Source organism: Callithrix jacchus, chromosome 18 (assembly GCF_049354715.1).
Source record: "Callithrix jacchus isolate 240 chromosome 18, calJac240_pri, whole genome shotgun sequence".
Lineage (NCBI taxonomy): Eukaryota > Metazoa > Chordata > Mammalia > Primates > Cebidae > Callithrix > Callithrix jacchus.
The window spans coordinates 29,235,966-29,254,289 of NC_133519.1; the positions used below are offsets into that span (position 1 = coordinate 29,235,966).

The window sequence follows — 18,324 nt, forward strand, 5'->3', positions numbered from 1 at the left end:
AAATTTTATTAAATTTGGAAATTTTGCATATAGTAAAATCTAAAGATAGTATTTTAGGATAATAGAAGCATCTGATGGATCATTTTAAAAATACAGCAATATAAAGTCCTTTTCTAAGATACAATCTAAAATTTTCTGGAAGAGTTCCAACTGCTAATTTAATACCTCTCTATGAATCATCAAAAAGTCCCAGAAATGCTAACATTTTAACATTCAACCTCTATTTCTCATACTGTCCTCAGTACCAGGAACAGGTACAGAAAGCCTCTTTGGATTTGGGTTCAGGAAACGAAGTCACTAAACTTATGGGTTAAATATCCACCTACTTCGGATATATTCTTCTTCTTCTTTTTTTTTTTTTTTGAGATGCTCTGTAGCCCAGCCTGGAGTACAGTGGCGTGATCTCTGCTCACTGAAACCTTTGCCTCCCAGGTTCAAGCAATTCCCTGCCTCAGCCTCCCAAGTATCTGGATTACAGGCACCTGCCACCACACTGGGCTAATTTTTGTATTTTTAGAAGAGACAGGGTTTCCCATCTTGGCCAGGCTGGTCTTGAACTCCTGATCTCATGATCCACTTGCCTTGGTCTCCCAAACTGCTAGGATTATTGCATGAGCCACTGTGCCTGGCCTGGACATATTCTTTAAGAAGATCATATAACCTACGTATCTTAGATCTCTCGTCAATGTGAATTAATGTACTATTCAGGAATGTTCTGTAATAGAGAGATGAACAACAACAAAAAATGGGCTCTGATCCTAAGGAATCACTGTTTATGTTTCTAGGCTTGCTCTCTACCTAAATTGAATAAAATGAATGAGCTTTTCCCCCATGCTATTGGAGTTTAACAGCTGGTTTACAGGAGGCTGGCCTATTTTTAATTACTGGTCATAGGAACTCTTCAGTCTTAGTAAGCCCAGTGTCATTTCAGTCCACTGGTGGATCAAGCTTTATTGTTATACCCTTCAATAGATGTTACTGGTACCTACTAAGAATGACACTCTGTCACCTGGGTCTTTCAAAACTAAAACAAAGTTGAAAATTCAGTAAGTTCTTAATCCTGCAGGAGTTGCAAAATGTTTTATTCTTTGGACTGGTTGTAAATTAGTAAAGGTTTGGAATTGCCCTGGGGAAACAACTGCTATGCATTCTTAGACTGTCTTCCTCAATCAATTTACCTTCGGTACTGAATCCATCCACACAAGGTGACTTCTTGGCCTAAGTGAGATGAACGCAGCTCTCCACATGTGTTGGTCCGGACAACAAAGCTACTGAATTCTTAAAAAAAAAAATAAAAGAAGCTTTAAAAGGCAAGATTTAAAATACATCACTTGCAGGTTGCTTAAAAATAAAAATTCTCAAAGTACATCTTAGGTAAGTTAGGGAACAGGTGAAATTTATAAAATAAGTCAGAGTATGTAATTTAATTCACTCGCTATTAAATTTACCTGCAACGTATCAAAAGCCAAGTGAATAACTGAATGTAAATTTCTGTCTTGTGTTAGGAAATCTAAATTTTTTGGATCACCTGGCATTTGCATTGATTTAAATCCTAATTACCCAAATCTTAGTATTTCACATTTCTTCTCCAAATGAAATAGGATTTTAGAAACTGCAGAAATGGATGGTGCAGGAACTATTTAGTTTTAATATGAATCCAGCGTTTAGCAGCCACTTGTACACTAGAAAACACTATTTTAATTCTGTGAAAAAGGATTTTTTAAGGTATCAACCAAAAGCTGAGTATTCTATATATTATGTGGTTACCTTTTTATGGTCTTTCTAAAAACTCAGGGAAAAAAAACCTGCATTATAATGACTGAAGAGAGTGAACGACCTGCTTCTACACTTAAGGCTATCCAGTTAAGAACTGGGGGCGGGGAATGAAATAAAAGCTCTCTGGCCGTAGATAACAGACTGAAGTACTGTTCATAGAACAGATCTCTTCGCTATTTTCACCTGGATTTCTCCTCTGTGAACTCAGCACCAGACTTCTGGAGAGAGAACCCCATATGGGTTGGGTGGTCCTTCTAATGGGTCTGGATAAACCCCTGTACAGCTGACTTAACCAAGAAGGGAAGTACATGTTGGAGCCACAGGATGACGAAAAGCAGTCACGAATCCCACGCTGCCGGTAGTTAAATGTCGGTTTTGGAGATACAGAAATCCCTTAAAATTTCAGGAGTTTCCACTCTCTTCTCGAATATTTTAAGTCCTCCTCCGCACAACATTCGAGTACACGTGTCTAGAAACAAGACAAATCTGCAAGTTCTTTGGGGCCCCTGATGGGGTGGAGATAAGGGAAAGACCTTTCCCCGAGTCTTAAAGCGTTAGTTTCCACTTCTATTCAACAAGTCAACAGCCAAAAGTGACGACGAGAGAGCGACTCCACGTAGCAGGGCCAGGCGCGAGCCCAAGACAACCCAGAGGCTGTCATGAGGCCCGCGCCCTTTCTTTCTATGCTTCCCGACAGGCTCCCGCTACCAGAACCGGGAAACAAGGAGGAATAGTCTCGCGTTTCAAATTTCGCAGACCTGCTGACCGATCTTGAGCCTTCTGAAAGAGGAAGGCGAACAAAGCCAAAATGCAAAATGCTCCTAGGGCCGGAACCCACACACAGATCACCGCTGAGGTCCAAGCGCCCTTCAATCGGCCCGCTAATGCAGATGATTACGGGGAAGGAATTCAACGAATCAGTGCCGAGTTGCCGCCGACATGCTTACTAAGGGCGGAAATTTGAGAGAAAGCTTCGCACCGGTAGAAAAACTGACGACCAACAGAGCAGAATTGGAAAGGTTGGCGACAGTCGTTAAGTGGCTCGGCCTTGCCCTCAGTTAAAATGGCAATTTTAGTTGCTTCACTGTTACGGAATAGGCGGGGCGCCAAGGAGGTTTCCTGTGTGGGGCCGCAGAGCGAGTCGGGAAACTATTTTAAACTGTGGAGGCGGTGGAGGGCCGAATTGCCGTTTCTCCATGACGTGATTTCAGAGCTGGCCTGGGCTCTGACAGGGTCGTCCGGAGAGGGACAGGTTGGGACGCACTGTCCTTTTGCCCTTCCCCCTCCGCGAGCAGAAGCTGACTCCGCTGGAGCGAGGGTCGCAGAGTTGGGTGAGCGGAAATGTCCCTCCCAGAGTGAAGTCTCAAGGCCCGCCCCGCGTCTGAGGGCGCGGAGGTCTTCCTGGGCGCGGTTGTGTCTCTGGTGAACTCACTTGCTGTGGAGCGAGAGGGAATTTGGGAAAGCCAGGGGTTACTCTGGCATCTCCCTTAGCTGTCATTTGGTGTTTTTTTTCTTTTTTTTTCCTTCAGGGGATTTCAGTCTCGACATAGTTTTGTAGCCGGACTTTGAAGAATGATTCGTGAATCCCCAATGGGTGACAGCGTCATTACGGCATTTTATTGGTAAAGATGCTTTGTATTGGTCTAGGACCTGCTTTAAACTTTGTATTTGCTCTGTCGTGTGGTCATTATCTTCACTCTACTTGTGTGTTGAGGTGTGTTTACACACTACGTGCTTAACACCCGGCTAAGTATTGGCACTGGGGCGGTTGGATTTAGATATTGGTGGCAATGTAGAAAAGTGATCAAGTCAGAGCCCTTTCACGGACTAACCACAAGAGAAATAAGAAAGCTTTACGTGTGTACTTCCACAACTGCAAGTGGAATTGGCAAGAGAACTAGTCCTGCTAAGCTCTGGAAAACTCCTGATGAGATGGCACTTGGAAAATGGATAACGTGGTCACACAAATGGGAGTAGGGAAGTATTTTTAATTGGCGATAAGGTGAATAAAAAGGCAGGAAGAGCAGTAGGGTGATCATCTATCTAGAGTACCGTGTGCATGTTTGGATATAGGAAAGTGATTTTTAACCTTTTAAATAATTGTCTACTGGAACCTTCTTCACTCCCACTTTCCGCCCCTGCCCCCCCCTCCGACCCCCCCAGTGTTGTATACAAAAACCTTAGGGGGATTATATGCAGAATGTTGGATTTTGGAAAGTCTAATGTCCGTGGATCTTGGGGTAAGAACTGAAGTAGTAGAAAATGAACCTGGATAGGAACAGATAGTAAGATCAAATACAGTAGTACCTTGAAAGCCAGATGGAGGAATTCTGATTCCACTTCATATAGATGTGTGGTAACTGTTACGGAGTCTCAAGCAAGGTAATGACAAGATAAAAGTGGTGACTGTGGAAAGACTGATGATGGATTAGTGAAAGGGGCTAACATTGGGAACAAGATAAGTAGCTATAATTGAGAATGAAAGTGAAGCCCACATCGAAGAGGACAAGTATATATCTTTCAAAGAAATGTGTCAGAGGCCAGGCGTGGTGGCTCATGCCTGTAATCCCAGCATTTTGGGAGTCCAAGGCAGGCAGATCACCTGAGGTCAGGAGTTCAAGACCAGCCTGGCCAACATGGTGAAACCCCATCTCTACTAAAAAATACAAAAATTAGCCAGACATGGTGGTGCAAACCTGTAGTACCAGCTACTCAGGAGGCTGAGGAAGGAGAATTGCTTGAACCTGGGAGTTGGAGGTTGCAGTGAGCCAAGATTGTGTGCCACTGTACTCCAGCCTGGGCGACAGAGTGAGACTCTGCCTCCCCTCTACCCCCCCAAAAAAGAAAAAGAAAAAATATATGCGAATTTGATAATAAAGTTAATAAAGTTAGATTTTTAGATGTAAATGTGATGTTGAAGGAAGAGTAAAAGATGATGAAAGTTTTTTTTAGTGGGTGAAGAAAATGAAAAGGAAGAATGGAATTATTACTGAGCAAAACAGAGTACAGTCGTTGGCCAAAAAAAAAGGTTTATGAGAAATTCCATTTCAGGTTCAGATGATTCACCAGATAAGCAAAAAAAAAAAAAAAAAAGCAAAAGGTTTATGAGATGTGAAGTGATGATTAATTTTGAATTTAATGAGCCCAACAACATGAAAGTTTAACATCTTACAGGAAATTGGAAATGCAGGACTGGGATGCAGCTGTAATGGTCTGAAGACAGAGATTTAGGAGTCATATACAATAATTATTTTCCTATGTAGAATGAATGGTTTTCAGTGTCTGGTGCCACCCACTATTGGAACATGAGGGAAAAAAAGAATGAGCAAATGAACTGGAACTGTAAAAAGTAAGGAGGAGAAAAGCCCCCTAAAAAATGGAATGCCAGAAGAAACAAGGTCACAGAAAGTTTAGAAGAGTAAGGATGAACAAACTTGATGAACAAAGTATTTTTGGTTTTGGCAAAAACAGCGATCTTCAAAAGTGCGGGTTTTTTTTGTTTTGTTTTTTGAGATGCAGTTTCGCTCTTGTTGCCCAGGCTGGAGTGCAATGGTGCCATCTTGGCTCACTGCATCCTCTGCCTCCCAGGTTCAAGCGATTCTCCTGCTTCAGCCTACCGAGTAGCTGGGATTATAGGCACTCGCCACCATGCCTAGCTAATTTTTGTATTTTTAGTAGAGATGGGGTTTCACAATGTTGGCCAGGCTGGTCTTGACCACCTGACCTCAGGTGATCCTTGAAATATTTATTGGTAACTGGAGGCAATAGGTGTAGACCACATTTCCAGGAGATTGGTCTAAGAAGGAATTAGATGAATTGGATTTAAACACTGTTTTATTTTATTATACTTTAAGAGTTTGCAGAATGAAGAGTTTGTTACATAGGTATACATGTGCCATGGTAGTTTGCTACATTCATCACCCTGTCATCTACTTTAGGTGTTTATCCTAATGCTATCCCTCCCCAATCCCCCACTCCCTGCTACCCCTCCCCTAGCCCCCGACCCGACAGGCCCTGGTGTGTGATGTTCCCCTCCCTGTGTCCATGTGTTCTCATTGTTCAGCACCAACTTATGAGTGAGAACATGCAGTGTTTGGTTTTCTGTTCTTGGGTCAGTTTGCGGAAAATGATGGTGTCCAGCTTTATTCGTGTTCCCGCAAAGGACATGAACTCATCCTTTTTTATGGATGCATAGTATTCCATGGTGTATATTGGCCACATTTCCTTTATCCAGTCTATCATTGATGGGCATTTGGGTTGGTTCCAAGTCTTTGTTATTGTGAAAAGTGCTGTAATAAAAATGTGTGCATGTGTCTTTATAATAGAATGATTTATAACTCTTTTGGTATATACCCAATAATGGGATTGCTGGGTCAAATGGAATTTCTATTTCTAGATCCTTGAGGAATTGCCACATTGTTTTCCACAATGTTTGAACTAATTTACACTCCCACCAACAGTGTAAAAGTGTTCCTAATTCTCCACATTCTCTCCAGCATCTGTTGTCTCCTGCTGTTTTAATGATTGCCATTCTGACTGGTGGGAGATGGTATCTCAATATGGTTTTGACTTGCATTTCTCTAATGATCAGTGATGAGCTTTTTTTCATATGTTTGTTGGCTGCATAAATGTCTTCTTTTGAGAAGTATCTGTTCATATCTTTTGCCCACTTTTTGATGTTTTTTTTTTTTTCTTGTAAATTTGTTTAAGTTCTTCATAGATTCTGGATGTTAGCCCTTTGTCAGATGAATAGATTGCAAAATTTTTTTTCTCATTCTCTTGGTTGCCGGTTCACTCTAATAATAGTTTCTTTTGCTGTGCAGAAGTTCTTTAGTTTAATTAGATCCCATTTTTCTATTTTGCCTTTTGTTGCCATTGCTTTTGGTGTTTTAGTCATGAAGTCCTTGCCCATGCCTATGTCCTGAATGGTATTGCCTAGGTTTTCTTCTAGAGTTTTTATGGTATTAGGTTGTATGTTTAAATCTTTAATCCATCTGTAATTAATTTCTGTATAAAGCGTGAGGAAGAGATCCAGTTTCAGCTTTCTGCATATGACTAGCCAGTTTTCCCAATGCCATTTATTAAATAGGGAATCCTTTTCCCACTGCTTGTTTTTGTCAGGTTTGTCAAAGATCAGATGGTTGTAGATGTATGGCATTATTTCTGAGGCCTTTGTTCTGTTCTGTTGGTCGACATCTCTGTTTTGGTACTAGTATCATGCTGTTTTGATTACTGTAGACTTGTAGTATAGTTTGAAGTCAGGTAGCGTAATGCCTCCAGCTTTGTTCTTTTTCCTTAGGATTGTTTTGGCTATGTGGGCTCTTTTTTGGTTCCATATGAAATTTAAGGTGTTTTTTTTCCAATTCTGTGAAGAAGGTCATTAGTAGATTGATGGGAATGTCATTGAATCTATAAATTACTTTGGGCAGTATGGCCATTTTCACGATATTGATTCTTCCTAACCATGAGCATGGAATGTTTTTCCATCTGTTTTTGTCCTCTCTTATTTCCTAGAGCAGTGGTTTGTGGTTCTCCTTGAAGAGGTTCTTCACATCCCTTGTTAGTTGTATTCCTAGGTATTTTATTCTCTTTGTAGCAATAGTGAATGGGAGTTCACTCATGATTGGCTCTCTGTCTGTTATTGGTGTATAGGAATGCTTGTGATTTTTGCACATTGATTTTGCTGAAGTTGCTTATCATCTTAAGGAGATTTTGGACTGAGAGGATGGTGTCTTCTAACTATACAATCATGTTGTCTGCAGATAGAGACAATTTGAGTTTCTCTTTTTCTAACCAAATACCCTTTATTTCTTTTTCTTGCCTGATTGCCCTGGCCAGAACTTTCAATACTATGTTGAATAGGAGTGGTGAGAGAGGGCATCCTTGTCTTGTGCTGGTTTTCAAAGGGAATGCTTCCAGTTTTTGCCCATTTGGTGTGAGATTGGCTGTGGGTTTGTCATAAATAGCTCTTATTATTTTGAGATATGTTCCATCAATAACTAGTTTATTGAGAATTTTTAGCATAAAGGGCTGTTGAATGTTTTTAAGGCCTTCTCTGCATCTGTCGAGATAATCATGTGGTTTTTATCTTTGATTCTGTTTATGTGATGCTTTACATATATAGATTTGTGTATTTTGAACCAGCCTTGCATCCCAGAGATGCAGCCAACCTGATCGTGATGGATAAGCTTTTTGATGTGCTGTTGGATTCAGTTTGCCAGTATTTTGTTGAGGATTTTCACATCAATGTTCATCATGGATTTTTCACCTGAAATTTTCTTTTTTAGTTGTGTCTCTGCCAGGTTTTGGTATCAGGATGATGTTGGTCTCATAAAATGAGTTTGGGAGGATTCCCTCTTTTTGTATTGTTTGGAATAGTTTCAGAAGGAATGGTACCAGTTCCTCTTTGTACCTCTGGGAGAATTTGGCTGTGAATGCATTGGGTCCTGGACTTTTTTTGATTGGTCGGCTGTTAATTGCTGCCTCAATTTCAGACCTTGTTATCGGTTTGTTCAGGGATTTGACTTCTTCCTGGTTTAGTCTTGGGAGGGTGTAAGTGTCCAGGAATTTATCCATTTCTCCTAGATTCACTGGTTTATTTGCATAGAGGTATTTATAGTATTCTCTGATGGTAGTTTGTATTTCTGTGGGATCGGTGTGGTGATATCCCCTTTATTATTTTTTATTGCATCTATTTGATTTTCTCTCTTTATTAGTCTGGCTAGCGGGCTGTGTTTTTTGTTGATCTTTCCAAAAACCAGCTCCTGGATTCATTGATTTTTTTTTTTTTTTTTTAAAGAGTTTTTTGTAAACACAAATTTTTAATGTTAGAAATACTAGAATATGCTTGGCGGTGGAAGAAAAGGATCCTATGGAGGAGTGATTAGAGGTAACAGAGAGGCGAAGTACAGCCTGGTGTGGTGGTACATACCTGTAGTCTCAGCTACTCAAGAGGCTGAGGTGGGAGGATTGCTTAAGTCCAGGAGGTCGAGACTGCAGTGAGATCGGGCCACCGTATGCCAGCCTGGACAGCAGAGTGAGACCATGCCTCAAGAAAAGAGAGCTGAAGTATGTATAGGAATGGTGTCCAGGGGAGATACAAGTAAGAGGACCTCTTTCTTTCCAATTAGAAGGAATAATATTGGGACAATAACATGTTGAGTTAAGACATATTTATAACCTCTTGATTATTGTGCTGGGCAAAATTACTCATTCTTGAGTGTAAGATGAGAAGGCAGAATAAGTATAAATTATTTACTAATCTTTAATTCATGGATTGGGCTATTTTATTTTACCTTAACATTAAATACTCAATGGACATGTTTTTTCAAAACCATCCCTCTTAGTGCTAATAGTCTTTTTCTCACCTAGATGTATTGCTAGATTTTGTAAAGTCACCTAGACTTTAAAATGTTTTTGGAAATAATAGCATTTGTCTTTTAAGGAGTCAAATTCAGCAGGGCTTATGTTGCCTCATAATTGATCCCTGTTTAAAAGGCAGTGTGAAACAACAAGTAGTTAAGTGCACTCATTGCAGGGCTAGACTGTCTGAGTTCAAATCCTGGCTCTTCCACTCCAACTGGTTGAGTTTGGCAAGCTACTTAATTTCTCCGACTTTCTATTTGTCAGCTGGGAGCATGATATACTTCATGGGGTTGTTTGAGTATTAAATGAGAAAATATTTATAAAGGGCTTAGAAGAGTACCTGAAACATGATGAATGCTCAGTAGTGTTAGCAATTATTGTACCAAGTCACAAATTTGAAGGAAACATTCTGTGTAAGTAGGACTGATTAAAATTCTCTTTGAAATAGGTAACACAATATGCATTTAAAGCTAGGACGCTTTAGAGTAGCTGTTATTTAAATTGTGTGGTGTCTGGTGTAGTGTATTCACCACCACAGTCAAGGTACAGTTCCATCACCACAAGGAATTCTTGTGTTTCCTTCTTATAGTCACATTTATGCCCCTCCTACCCTCTTCCCCATCCCTAATCCCTGTCAGCCACTCATCTGTTTTTCATTCCTTTAATTTTGTCATTTAAAAAATGTTGTATCTATGAAATTTTAGAATATGTGACCATTTTGGCTTGGCTTTACCATCCAAGTTGTTGCATGTATTAATAATTTGTTTCTTTTCATTGCTGAGTATTGTTACACAGTGTGGATGTACCACAGTTTATTTAATCATTCCCACACTGAGTTGTTTTCAGTTTTTGGCTATTATGAATAAAGCTACTATGGACATTTGTAAAAACAAATAAATTGTGTGGTATATGAACTTGCTCTCGACATTATTTGAACTTTAAGGACAAATAATGCTACATATTTAGTTTATGTATTTATTTATTTATTAATTAGAGAGGGTCTTACTCTGTTGCCCAGGCTAAAGTGCAAAGCTCACTGCAGGTTCTCACTCCTAGGTTCAAGCTGTCCCCCTGCCTCCGCCCCTGGAGTGGCCAGGCTAATTCTTTTTTTTTGTTCGTTTAAGAGATGTGGTCTTGCTATGTTGTCCATGCTAGGATTACATGTTTAATTTATGGAGTTTTGTGCAAGATATAAAGAAGATCCTAGTCTGACATATTGAAATGGAAGATACAGGTTGAACATCCCTAATTAGAAAATCTGAAGTCTGAAATGCCCCATAACCTGAAACTTTTTGAGTGCCGACATGTTGCTGGAAGGAAATGTTCACTGGAGCATTTTGGATTTCAGATTTTCGGATTAAGGTTGCTTGACCAGTGTAATACAGATATTCCAAAATCTGTGAAAATCTGAAATCCAAAAACACTTCTGGTCCCAAGCATTTCAGATAAGGGATGCTCAACCTGTACTATTTTAAATATAATAGTATTTAAATATAGGCCAGGCACAGTGGCTTACATCTGTAATCCCAGTACTTTGGAAGGCTGAGGCAGGTGGATCATCTTAGGTCAGGAGTTTGAGACCAGCCTAGCCAACATAGTGAAATCCCATCTCTACTAAAAAAAAAAAAAAAAAAAAAAAAAAATTAGCTGGGCATGGTGGCAGGATGCCTGTAATCTCAGCTACTTTAGAGGCTGAGGCAGGAGACGTGCTGGAACCTGGGAGGCAGAGGTTGCAGTATAAAGCCGAGATCATGCCATTACATTCCAGCCTGGGCTGACAACAGTGAGACTCTGCCTCAAAATAAATAAATAAGTATAGTAATGTAACTTTATTTATAAAAAACTTTTCAAAGGGGTAACTGTGTAGTAGTTGAGACTTTTCAATGATAATTCCTTTTGATGAAAATTGTATTTTAATTTTGTGTTTTTTTTTTTTTTCTTGAGGAGGTCTCGTTCTGTCACCCAGGCTGGAATTCAGTGGTATGATCACAGCTCACTGCAGCCTTGACCTCCTGAGCTCATGCAACCCACTACTTCAGGCTCCTGAGTAGCTGGGACAACAGGCATGAACCACCACACCTGGCTGGTTGTTTTTTATTTTTTGTAGAGATAGAGTCTCACAGTGTTGTCCAGGCTGACCCCGGACTCCTGGGCTCAGGTGATTCACCTGCCTCAGCTTCCCAAAGTGTTGGGATTACAGTCATGAGCTACCATGCCTGGCCCTAATTTTGAAGTTCTATGAAATACTTCCATTTAATTGAACCAATACTTGTTTAACAATTAAAGGGCATGCAGCATTGTATTTGGGTAATTAAACAAAAGAAATATAAAGCATGGTTTCAGTGAAAGTAGGTTAGTTTTACTGGGGATACAAGAAATGCACACTAAAAAATGGTACAAGGAAGTGTATGAACAAGGGCTAAAATGAGTGGTATAGACTGGGTGATTGAGGAAAGCTATGTGTACTGGTATATCTCCAAGGATTTTGTAGAACATTCTTGAGAGATTTTTTTAGACTTATTTAGAGTGAAAGCTCATTCAGCATACACACACGCGCACACTCTGCTTCCAGAAATGAGGTACTGATAACAGGTAACAGATATGTCATAACCTATGTATTTCAGGACCAAGAGGTTAAAAAAACCCTAGTTTGAAAGGAGGTCAAATTTCTAGCATAGTCTTAAAGGAGGTGAGATGGGAAAAGGACGCTTAAGGTAGGGAATACAGTTGAGAAGCAAACCCCTGAAGATCAAAATATGTTTATGTCCTAGGTTGGAGAGAAGAATTCTGAGGATAAGGAGAATCTTAATGAGAAAGACCCGAAATACCCAGCAGAAGAGTTTAGGATTTGTCTTGTTACTGTAAAGGTTTTTGCTCAGATAACAATAAAGTGCTATTTCTGGAAGAATGGATTACTCTTAGATATGGAGAACTCTTAGTTGTGGCTAAGGAATTAGCTTTGTGAAAGGATGACAAATTCTTGAAAGAAAAACTCAGTAGAATGTGCTTAATGACTGTATGTTAAAGAATGAAGGAGGGGACTATATGAATTTAAGTTAGGAAATTTACAGGCATTTGAAAATGGATCAGTTAGCTTTTGGAAGAAGGAGGAAAAGGAGTTTGAATTTAGTTTTGAACATATACTGTGTTTGAGGTATCTGTAAGATATTCATAGAAGTGGGCTCTAGCCAATGAGTTTATGTTTCTTTTTTTTCTTAAGAGAGTCTCGCCCTGTCTGTCACCCAGGCCAGAATTGAGTGGCATGATCACAACTCACTGTAGCCTTGACCTCCTGGGCTCATGCAATCCTTCTACTTGAGCCTCTTGGTTTAAAAGTCAAAACTGGGGATAGGAAAGGGAAACGAAAGAAAGAGAACGGATTCCTTTATAGTGAAGAGAGGAATCAGTGAAACTGTGAGCATGAATTAACTTTTTAGTGCTTAGAATTCTGGTTTTATTTCTTCTTTTGTAGACAAACCATGGATTCTTATGATGCATCAGAATCAACTCCTAGACAAAGTACATCCTCAAGGCCTGAAGATTACTTTATAGGTGCCACTTTTCTGCAGAAACGATTAGAATCAGTTAGGAAGCAGACTTCATTTGTCCCAACTCCACCTCGAAGGAAAATTCCCCATTGTTCACTGTTACAGGTATGTTTTTTGTGTTCCTTTGTGTTGTAGTCAATAATTGAGAGTATCTGTGAACAAAACATTTCAATTTTTGTAACTATAGTATTCTTAGTATCTTCTTTTTTTTTTGAGACGGAGTTTCACTCTTGTTACCCGGGCTGGAGTGCAATGGTGCAATCTCGGCTCACCGCAACCTCCGCCTCCTGGGTTCAAGCAGTTCTCCTGCCTCAGTCTCCCGAGTAGCTGGGACTACAGGCGTGTGCCACCATGCCCGATAATTTTTGTATTTTTAGTAGAGACGCAGTTTCACCATGTTGACCAGGATAGTCTGGATCTCTTGACCTCGTGATTCACCCACCTCGGCCTCCCAAAGTGCTGGGATTATAGGTGTGAGCCACTGCACCCGGCCTCTCTTAGTATCTTCTTAACCCCTCAGCTAATAAAATAAATGAGAAGCAAAGAAACAATTTCACAACTATCGCTGCTACCTCTTCTATGGCTTTTATTTTTTATATTTTTATTTATTTACTTATTTTTAAAGTAATTTTCAAATATAGAACCCATATATACCAGGAGTTTTTTTTTTTGAGATGGAGTTTCGCTCTTGTTACCCAGGCAGGAGTGCAATGGCGCGATCTCGGCTCACCGCAACCTCTGCCTCCTGGGTTCAGGCAATTCTCCTGCCTCAGCCTCCCGAGTAGCTGGGATTACAGGCACGCGCCACCATGCCCAGCTAATATTTTGTATTTTCAGTAGAGACGGGGTTTCACCATGTTGATCAGAATGGTCTCGATCTCTTGACCTCGTGATCCACCTGCCTCGGCCTCCCAAAGTGCTGGGATTACAGGCGTGAGCCACTGCCCCTGGCCCAGTTATACCAGGAGTTTTTATGTGCTTTAACCTTTAATCTGAATCATGTCCACACTATTCTTTATTTTAACTTTTAAGTTTAGGGGTATATGTGCAGGATGTGCAGGTTTGTTACAGAGGTAAATGTGTGTCATGGGGGTTGGTTGTACAGATTATTTCATCATCCTGGTGTTAAGCTTAGGATCTCTTAGTTATTTTTCCTGCTTCTCTCTCTCCTCCCACCATCCACCCCTGATAGGCCTCAGTGTGTGTTGTTCCCCTCTATACATCCATGTGTTCTCATCATTTAGCTCCCACTTATAAGTGAGAACATGTGGTATTTGGTTTTCTGTTCCTTTGCTAGTTGGCTAAGGATAATGGCCTCCAGCTCCATCCATGTCCCTGCAAAGGATATGATCTTGTTCATTTTTATGGCTGCATAATATTCTATGGTGTATATGTACCACATTTTCTTTATCCAATCTGTCACTGATGGACATTTAGGTTGATTCAGTGTCTTTGGTATTGTGAATAGTGCTGCAGTGAGTATACACATGCATGTATCTTTATGGTAGACTGATTTATATTCCTTTGGGTGTATACCCAGTAATGGGATTGGTGAGTCAAATAATATTTCTGTTTCTAGGTCTTTGAGGAATCACCACACAGTCTTCCACAATGGTTGAACTAATTCACACTCCAACTGTCAGTGTATAAGCATTCCTTTTTCTCCACAACCTCACCAGCATCTGTTATTTTTTGACTTTTTATTTTTCTCCACAACCTTGCCAGCATCTGTTGTTTTTTGACTTTTTAATAATAGCCATTCTGACTGATGTGAGATGGTATCTCATTGTGGTTTTGCTTTGCATTTCTCTAATGATCAGTGATGTTGAATTTTTCTTCATATGATTTTTGGCCTCATGTATGACACATCCTTCTTTTGAGGAGTGTCTGTTTATGTCCTTTGCTGACTTTTTAATGTTTTTTTTTTTTTTCCTTTTTGTTTTTTGAGAGAGAGTCTTGCTGTGTCAACCTAGGCTGGAGTGCAGTGGCACAATCTTGGATAACTGCAATCTCCTCCTCCTGGATTCAAGTGATTCTCCTGCCTCAGCCTCCCAGGTAGCTGGGATTACAGGCCATCTACCACCACGCCTGGCTAATTTTTTTGCATTTTTAGTAGAGACGGGGTTTCACCATGTTGACTAGGCTGTTCTGGAACTCTTGACCTCAGGTGATTCACCTGCCTTGACCTCCCGAAGTGCTGGGATTATAGGTGTGAGCCACTGTGCCTGGCCCGTTTTTTTTCTTGTAAATTTAAGTTCCTTATTGATGCTGGATAGTAGACCTTCATCAGATGCATGGTTTGCAAAAATTTTCTCCCATTCTGTAAGTTTTCTGTTTCCTCTATTGATAGTTTATTTTGCTCTGCAGAAGCTCTTTAGTTTAATTAGATTCCATATGTCAATTTTTGCTTTCATTGCAATTGCTTTTGGTTTCTTTGTCATGAAATCTTTGCCTGTACCTATGTCCTGAATGGTATTGCCTAGGTATTTTCCAGGGTTTTTATAGTTTTGGGTTTTACATTTGTGTCTTTAATCCACCTTGAGTTAATTTTTGCATATGGTGTAAGGAAGGGGTCCAGTTTCAGTTTTCTGCATTTGGCTAGCCAGTTATCCCAGAACTGTTTATTGAATAGGAAACCCTTTCCCCATTGCTTTTTTTTGTCAGGTTTGTCCATAGTATTTCTTTGTCTTTAATGACATTGACATTTTTAAAGAATACACTACAGCGTTCTTTTTTCTTTTAAGTATTATGTTCCTCATTTTGTATTTGTCTGGTGTTTTCTCATGATTAAATTGAAATTATTATTTTTGGCTAGAGTACTGCATAGGCGCTGTTGTATCCTTGGGGAATCACATGTGAAGGCACATAGGTGACATTAATTTTGATCTTCCTGTTAAGGAGTTGTCCAGTTTCTTTACTTTAAGTACTTTTTTCCCCCTTTCTGCAACTAGTAAGTAGTTTGTGGAAAGAAAACTTTAAAATAAGGCAGATATCCTGTTAATTGTCAAAATTTCTTCTTAGACTTGGTTTCCATTGATAATTTTTTCCTGATTCCATCTTTATCATGGTTACACAATGATTCTCCAACTCTAGCAGTCTCTCCATGTTTACCAACCAGCCTTTGATATTCTATTGTAACCCTTCTCTTCATTTAATTTTCTATTTATTATTGGTACGGACTCATAAATTCATTTTTTCAAGGATTTTTAAATTTGTTGCTAAATTATTTTGGTATTTAAATTGTCCCAGATTTGTCTGGTGGCAACATGTTCTGTTTTGATCATTCACAAACAACCCTGAAGGTATATAGCATTAATAATTTCTAATTTTATTGAAGTAGGAAATAAAATCCTGTTCAATAAAAGTTTAGTGTATGGTTTTGAATCATTTAGCTAGGGGCCCGGGTGATCAGTCACTCTCATTGTAGCTTTTTCTCTTGTCAGTAGTCTCATATCCTAAGATATTGTTGTATATGTAGTATGAGGGGTTAGAAAAGTTTTGCTTCTTTGTGACAATTTTCTTTCTTTTTTTTTTTTTTAAAGATGGGGTTTCACCATAATGGCCAGGCTGGTCTTGAATTCCTGACCTCAGGTGATCCGCCCACCTCAGCCTCCCAAAGTGCTAGGATTACAGGCGTGAGCCACCACGCCCGGCCTCATTTTTTTTTTTTTTTAAAGATGGGAGACAATTTTCTTTTTTTAAAATATAATTTTCTTCTTAGAGACAGGCTCTCACTTAGTGCAGGTCCTCACTCTGTCACCAAGGCTGGAGTGCAGTGGCAGAATCATGGCTCACTGCATCTTCCAACTCCTGGGCTTCAGTGATCCTCCCAAGTATAGCTGGGACTATAGGCACATGCCACCATGCCTCGCTAATTTTTTTAAAGTTTTTTTTTTTTTTTTAAATAGAGATGAGGGTCTCAACTATGTTGAACAGGCTAGTCTTAAACTCCTGGGCTCAAGTGATCCTCCTGCCTCTGCCTCTGCCTCCTAAAGTGGTGGGATTACAGCTGTGAGCCACCATGCCTGGCTTTCTTTATGACATGAAAGAAAGTTCTTTCTTCCTCATCTCTATGTATATTGGTCATAATAAAACAGTTTATGGCCCAGTGCAGTGGCTCCTGCCTGTAATCCCAGCACTTTGGGAGGCTGAGGCGGGCGATCACAAGGTCAGGAATTTGAGACCAGGCTGGCCAACATAGTGAAACCCCATCTCTACTAAAAATACAAAATATTAGCTGGACATGGTGGCATGCACCTGTAATCCCAGTTACTCGGGAGTCTGAGGCAGGAGAATTGCTTGAACCTGGGAGACGGAGGTTGCAGTGAGCCAGGATCACGCCATTGCACCCTAGCCCAGATGACAGTGTGAGACTCCATCTCTAAAATAAAATCAAATAAAACAGTTTATAATGTTTCAATGAATGCTTTAGTCAGAACAAACATTTTTGTCAAGTAGACAACTGTAATGAAAATTCTAAAAGGTTGGAGCTGTGAAGACTATGACAAGAAGTATGGCCTCTATAAAAAAATTCAGTTTGGAAGGAAACTAGGGACCTATACGGGGGCATATATGAAGACCCTGAACAATGTCATGGGGCTAATACAAATGAAGTATTTTTGTTTTTAATGGTACTTGTGGTTCTAATAGAGCGTGGTAAAAAATATTCCCAAATATCTTTTTTTCTTTTTTTTTAGACTAGTGCAGTAGTGAGAAGGGGGAAAGAGTAGAACAAGGAGTTGGAAACAAGGAGTTTGATCTATAACTGATTGTGACAATCAGTTGAGATAACGTACTACCTTTGGACCAGCCCCCAAGTATCTTTTTATTTAATCTGTTGAATTGGGCATGGTGTCATAGAGTAGATTTATAGCCGAACAATTTTTTTTTTTAATATAAAGATGGGGTTTCACCATGATGGCCAGGCTGGACTTGAACTCCTGACCTCAGGTGATCCACCCACCTCGGCCTCCCAAAGTGCTAGGATTACAGGTGTGAGCCACTGCGCCTGGCCAGTTTTTTTTTTTTTTTTTGAGACAGAGTCTTGCTCTGCCACTCAGGCTGGAGTGCAGAGGCGTGATCTTGGCTCACTGCAACCTCTATCTCCAGGATTCAAACAGTTCTGCCTCAGGCTCCCTAGAAGCTGTGACTACAGGCGCACACTACCACGTCCAGCTTTTTTTTTTGTATTTTTAGTAGAGACAGGATTTCACCATGTTGGCCAGACTGGTCTCAAACTCCTGACCTCGTGATCCACCCGCCTTAGCTTCTCCAAGTGCTGGGATTACAGGCGTGAGCCACTGCACCCAGCCTAAATCATTTTTTAAATTACTTCAGGCTAATCAAATTAGTTGCTTTAGGAATTGTTACTAGTTTTGAAATCTATAATTTGAAGTTTCTAAAAATAAAACAAATTTTATGTTAAATATTTATTGAACACTTGTTCTAGATAGCATTGTTGTAGAGAGAACTAAATAGACAAAAATCAGTGCTGCCACCAAGCTCATACTCCAGTAGAGAAGACAGATAGTCAAAATAAAAAAAATTACAAGAATATAATGTTGGGTAGTAGTAAGTGCTGTGAAGAAAAATAAAGCCAGGTGAGGTGATACAAAACTGGAATAGGTGCAGGTGC

The 18,324-nt window shown here is 39.9% G+C and overlaps 2 protein-coding genes across 15 annotated transcripts in view; one reads left to right on the forward strand and one right to left on the reverse strand.

The window, feature by feature from the left end:
- DARS2 (aspartyl-tRNA synthetase 2, mitochondrial) overlaps window positions 1-2,664 on the reverse strand; it is a 35,704-nt gene extending 33,040 nt beyond the window's left edge. For all 9 annotated transcript variants that reach the window (XR_013529509.1, XR_013529508.1, XR_013529507.1 and 6 more), the window contains exons 1-2: window positions 1,960-2,664; window positions 1,179-1,278 (exon numbers count right to left, since the gene is read on the reverse strand). Coding sequence is in view for 5 of the 9 variants with exons in the window: in XM_008984998.5 (XP_008983246.1) it covers window positions 1,179-1,278; window positions 1,960-2,086 (227 nt within the window). In the remaining 4 variants the exon portion in view is untranslated. The remainder of the gene's footprint in view (window positions 1-1,178; window positions 1,279-1,959) is intronic.
- CENPL (centromere protein L) overlaps window positions 1-18,324 on the forward strand; it is a 29,953-nt gene that overhangs the window by 3,356 nt on the left and 8,273 nt on the right. Inside the window, exons 1-3 of one of the 6 annotated variants that reach the window (XM_078356276.1) lie at window positions 2,661-2,795; window positions 3,306-3,398; window positions 12,614-12,794. In XM_078356276.1, coding sequence (XP_078212402.1) covers window positions 12,621-12,794 — 174 coding nt within the window. In that variant the 5' untranslated portion in view covers window positions 2,661-2,795; window positions 3,306-3,398; window positions 12,614-12,620. Of the gene's footprint in view, window positions 1-2,655; window positions 2,796-2,919; window positions 3,108-3,159; window positions 3,399-12,613; window positions 12,795-18,324 lie in introns of those variants that run through there. The other 5 variants (XM_078356275.1, XM_078356273.1, XM_078356277.1 and 2 more) reach the window with 5 other exon arrangements.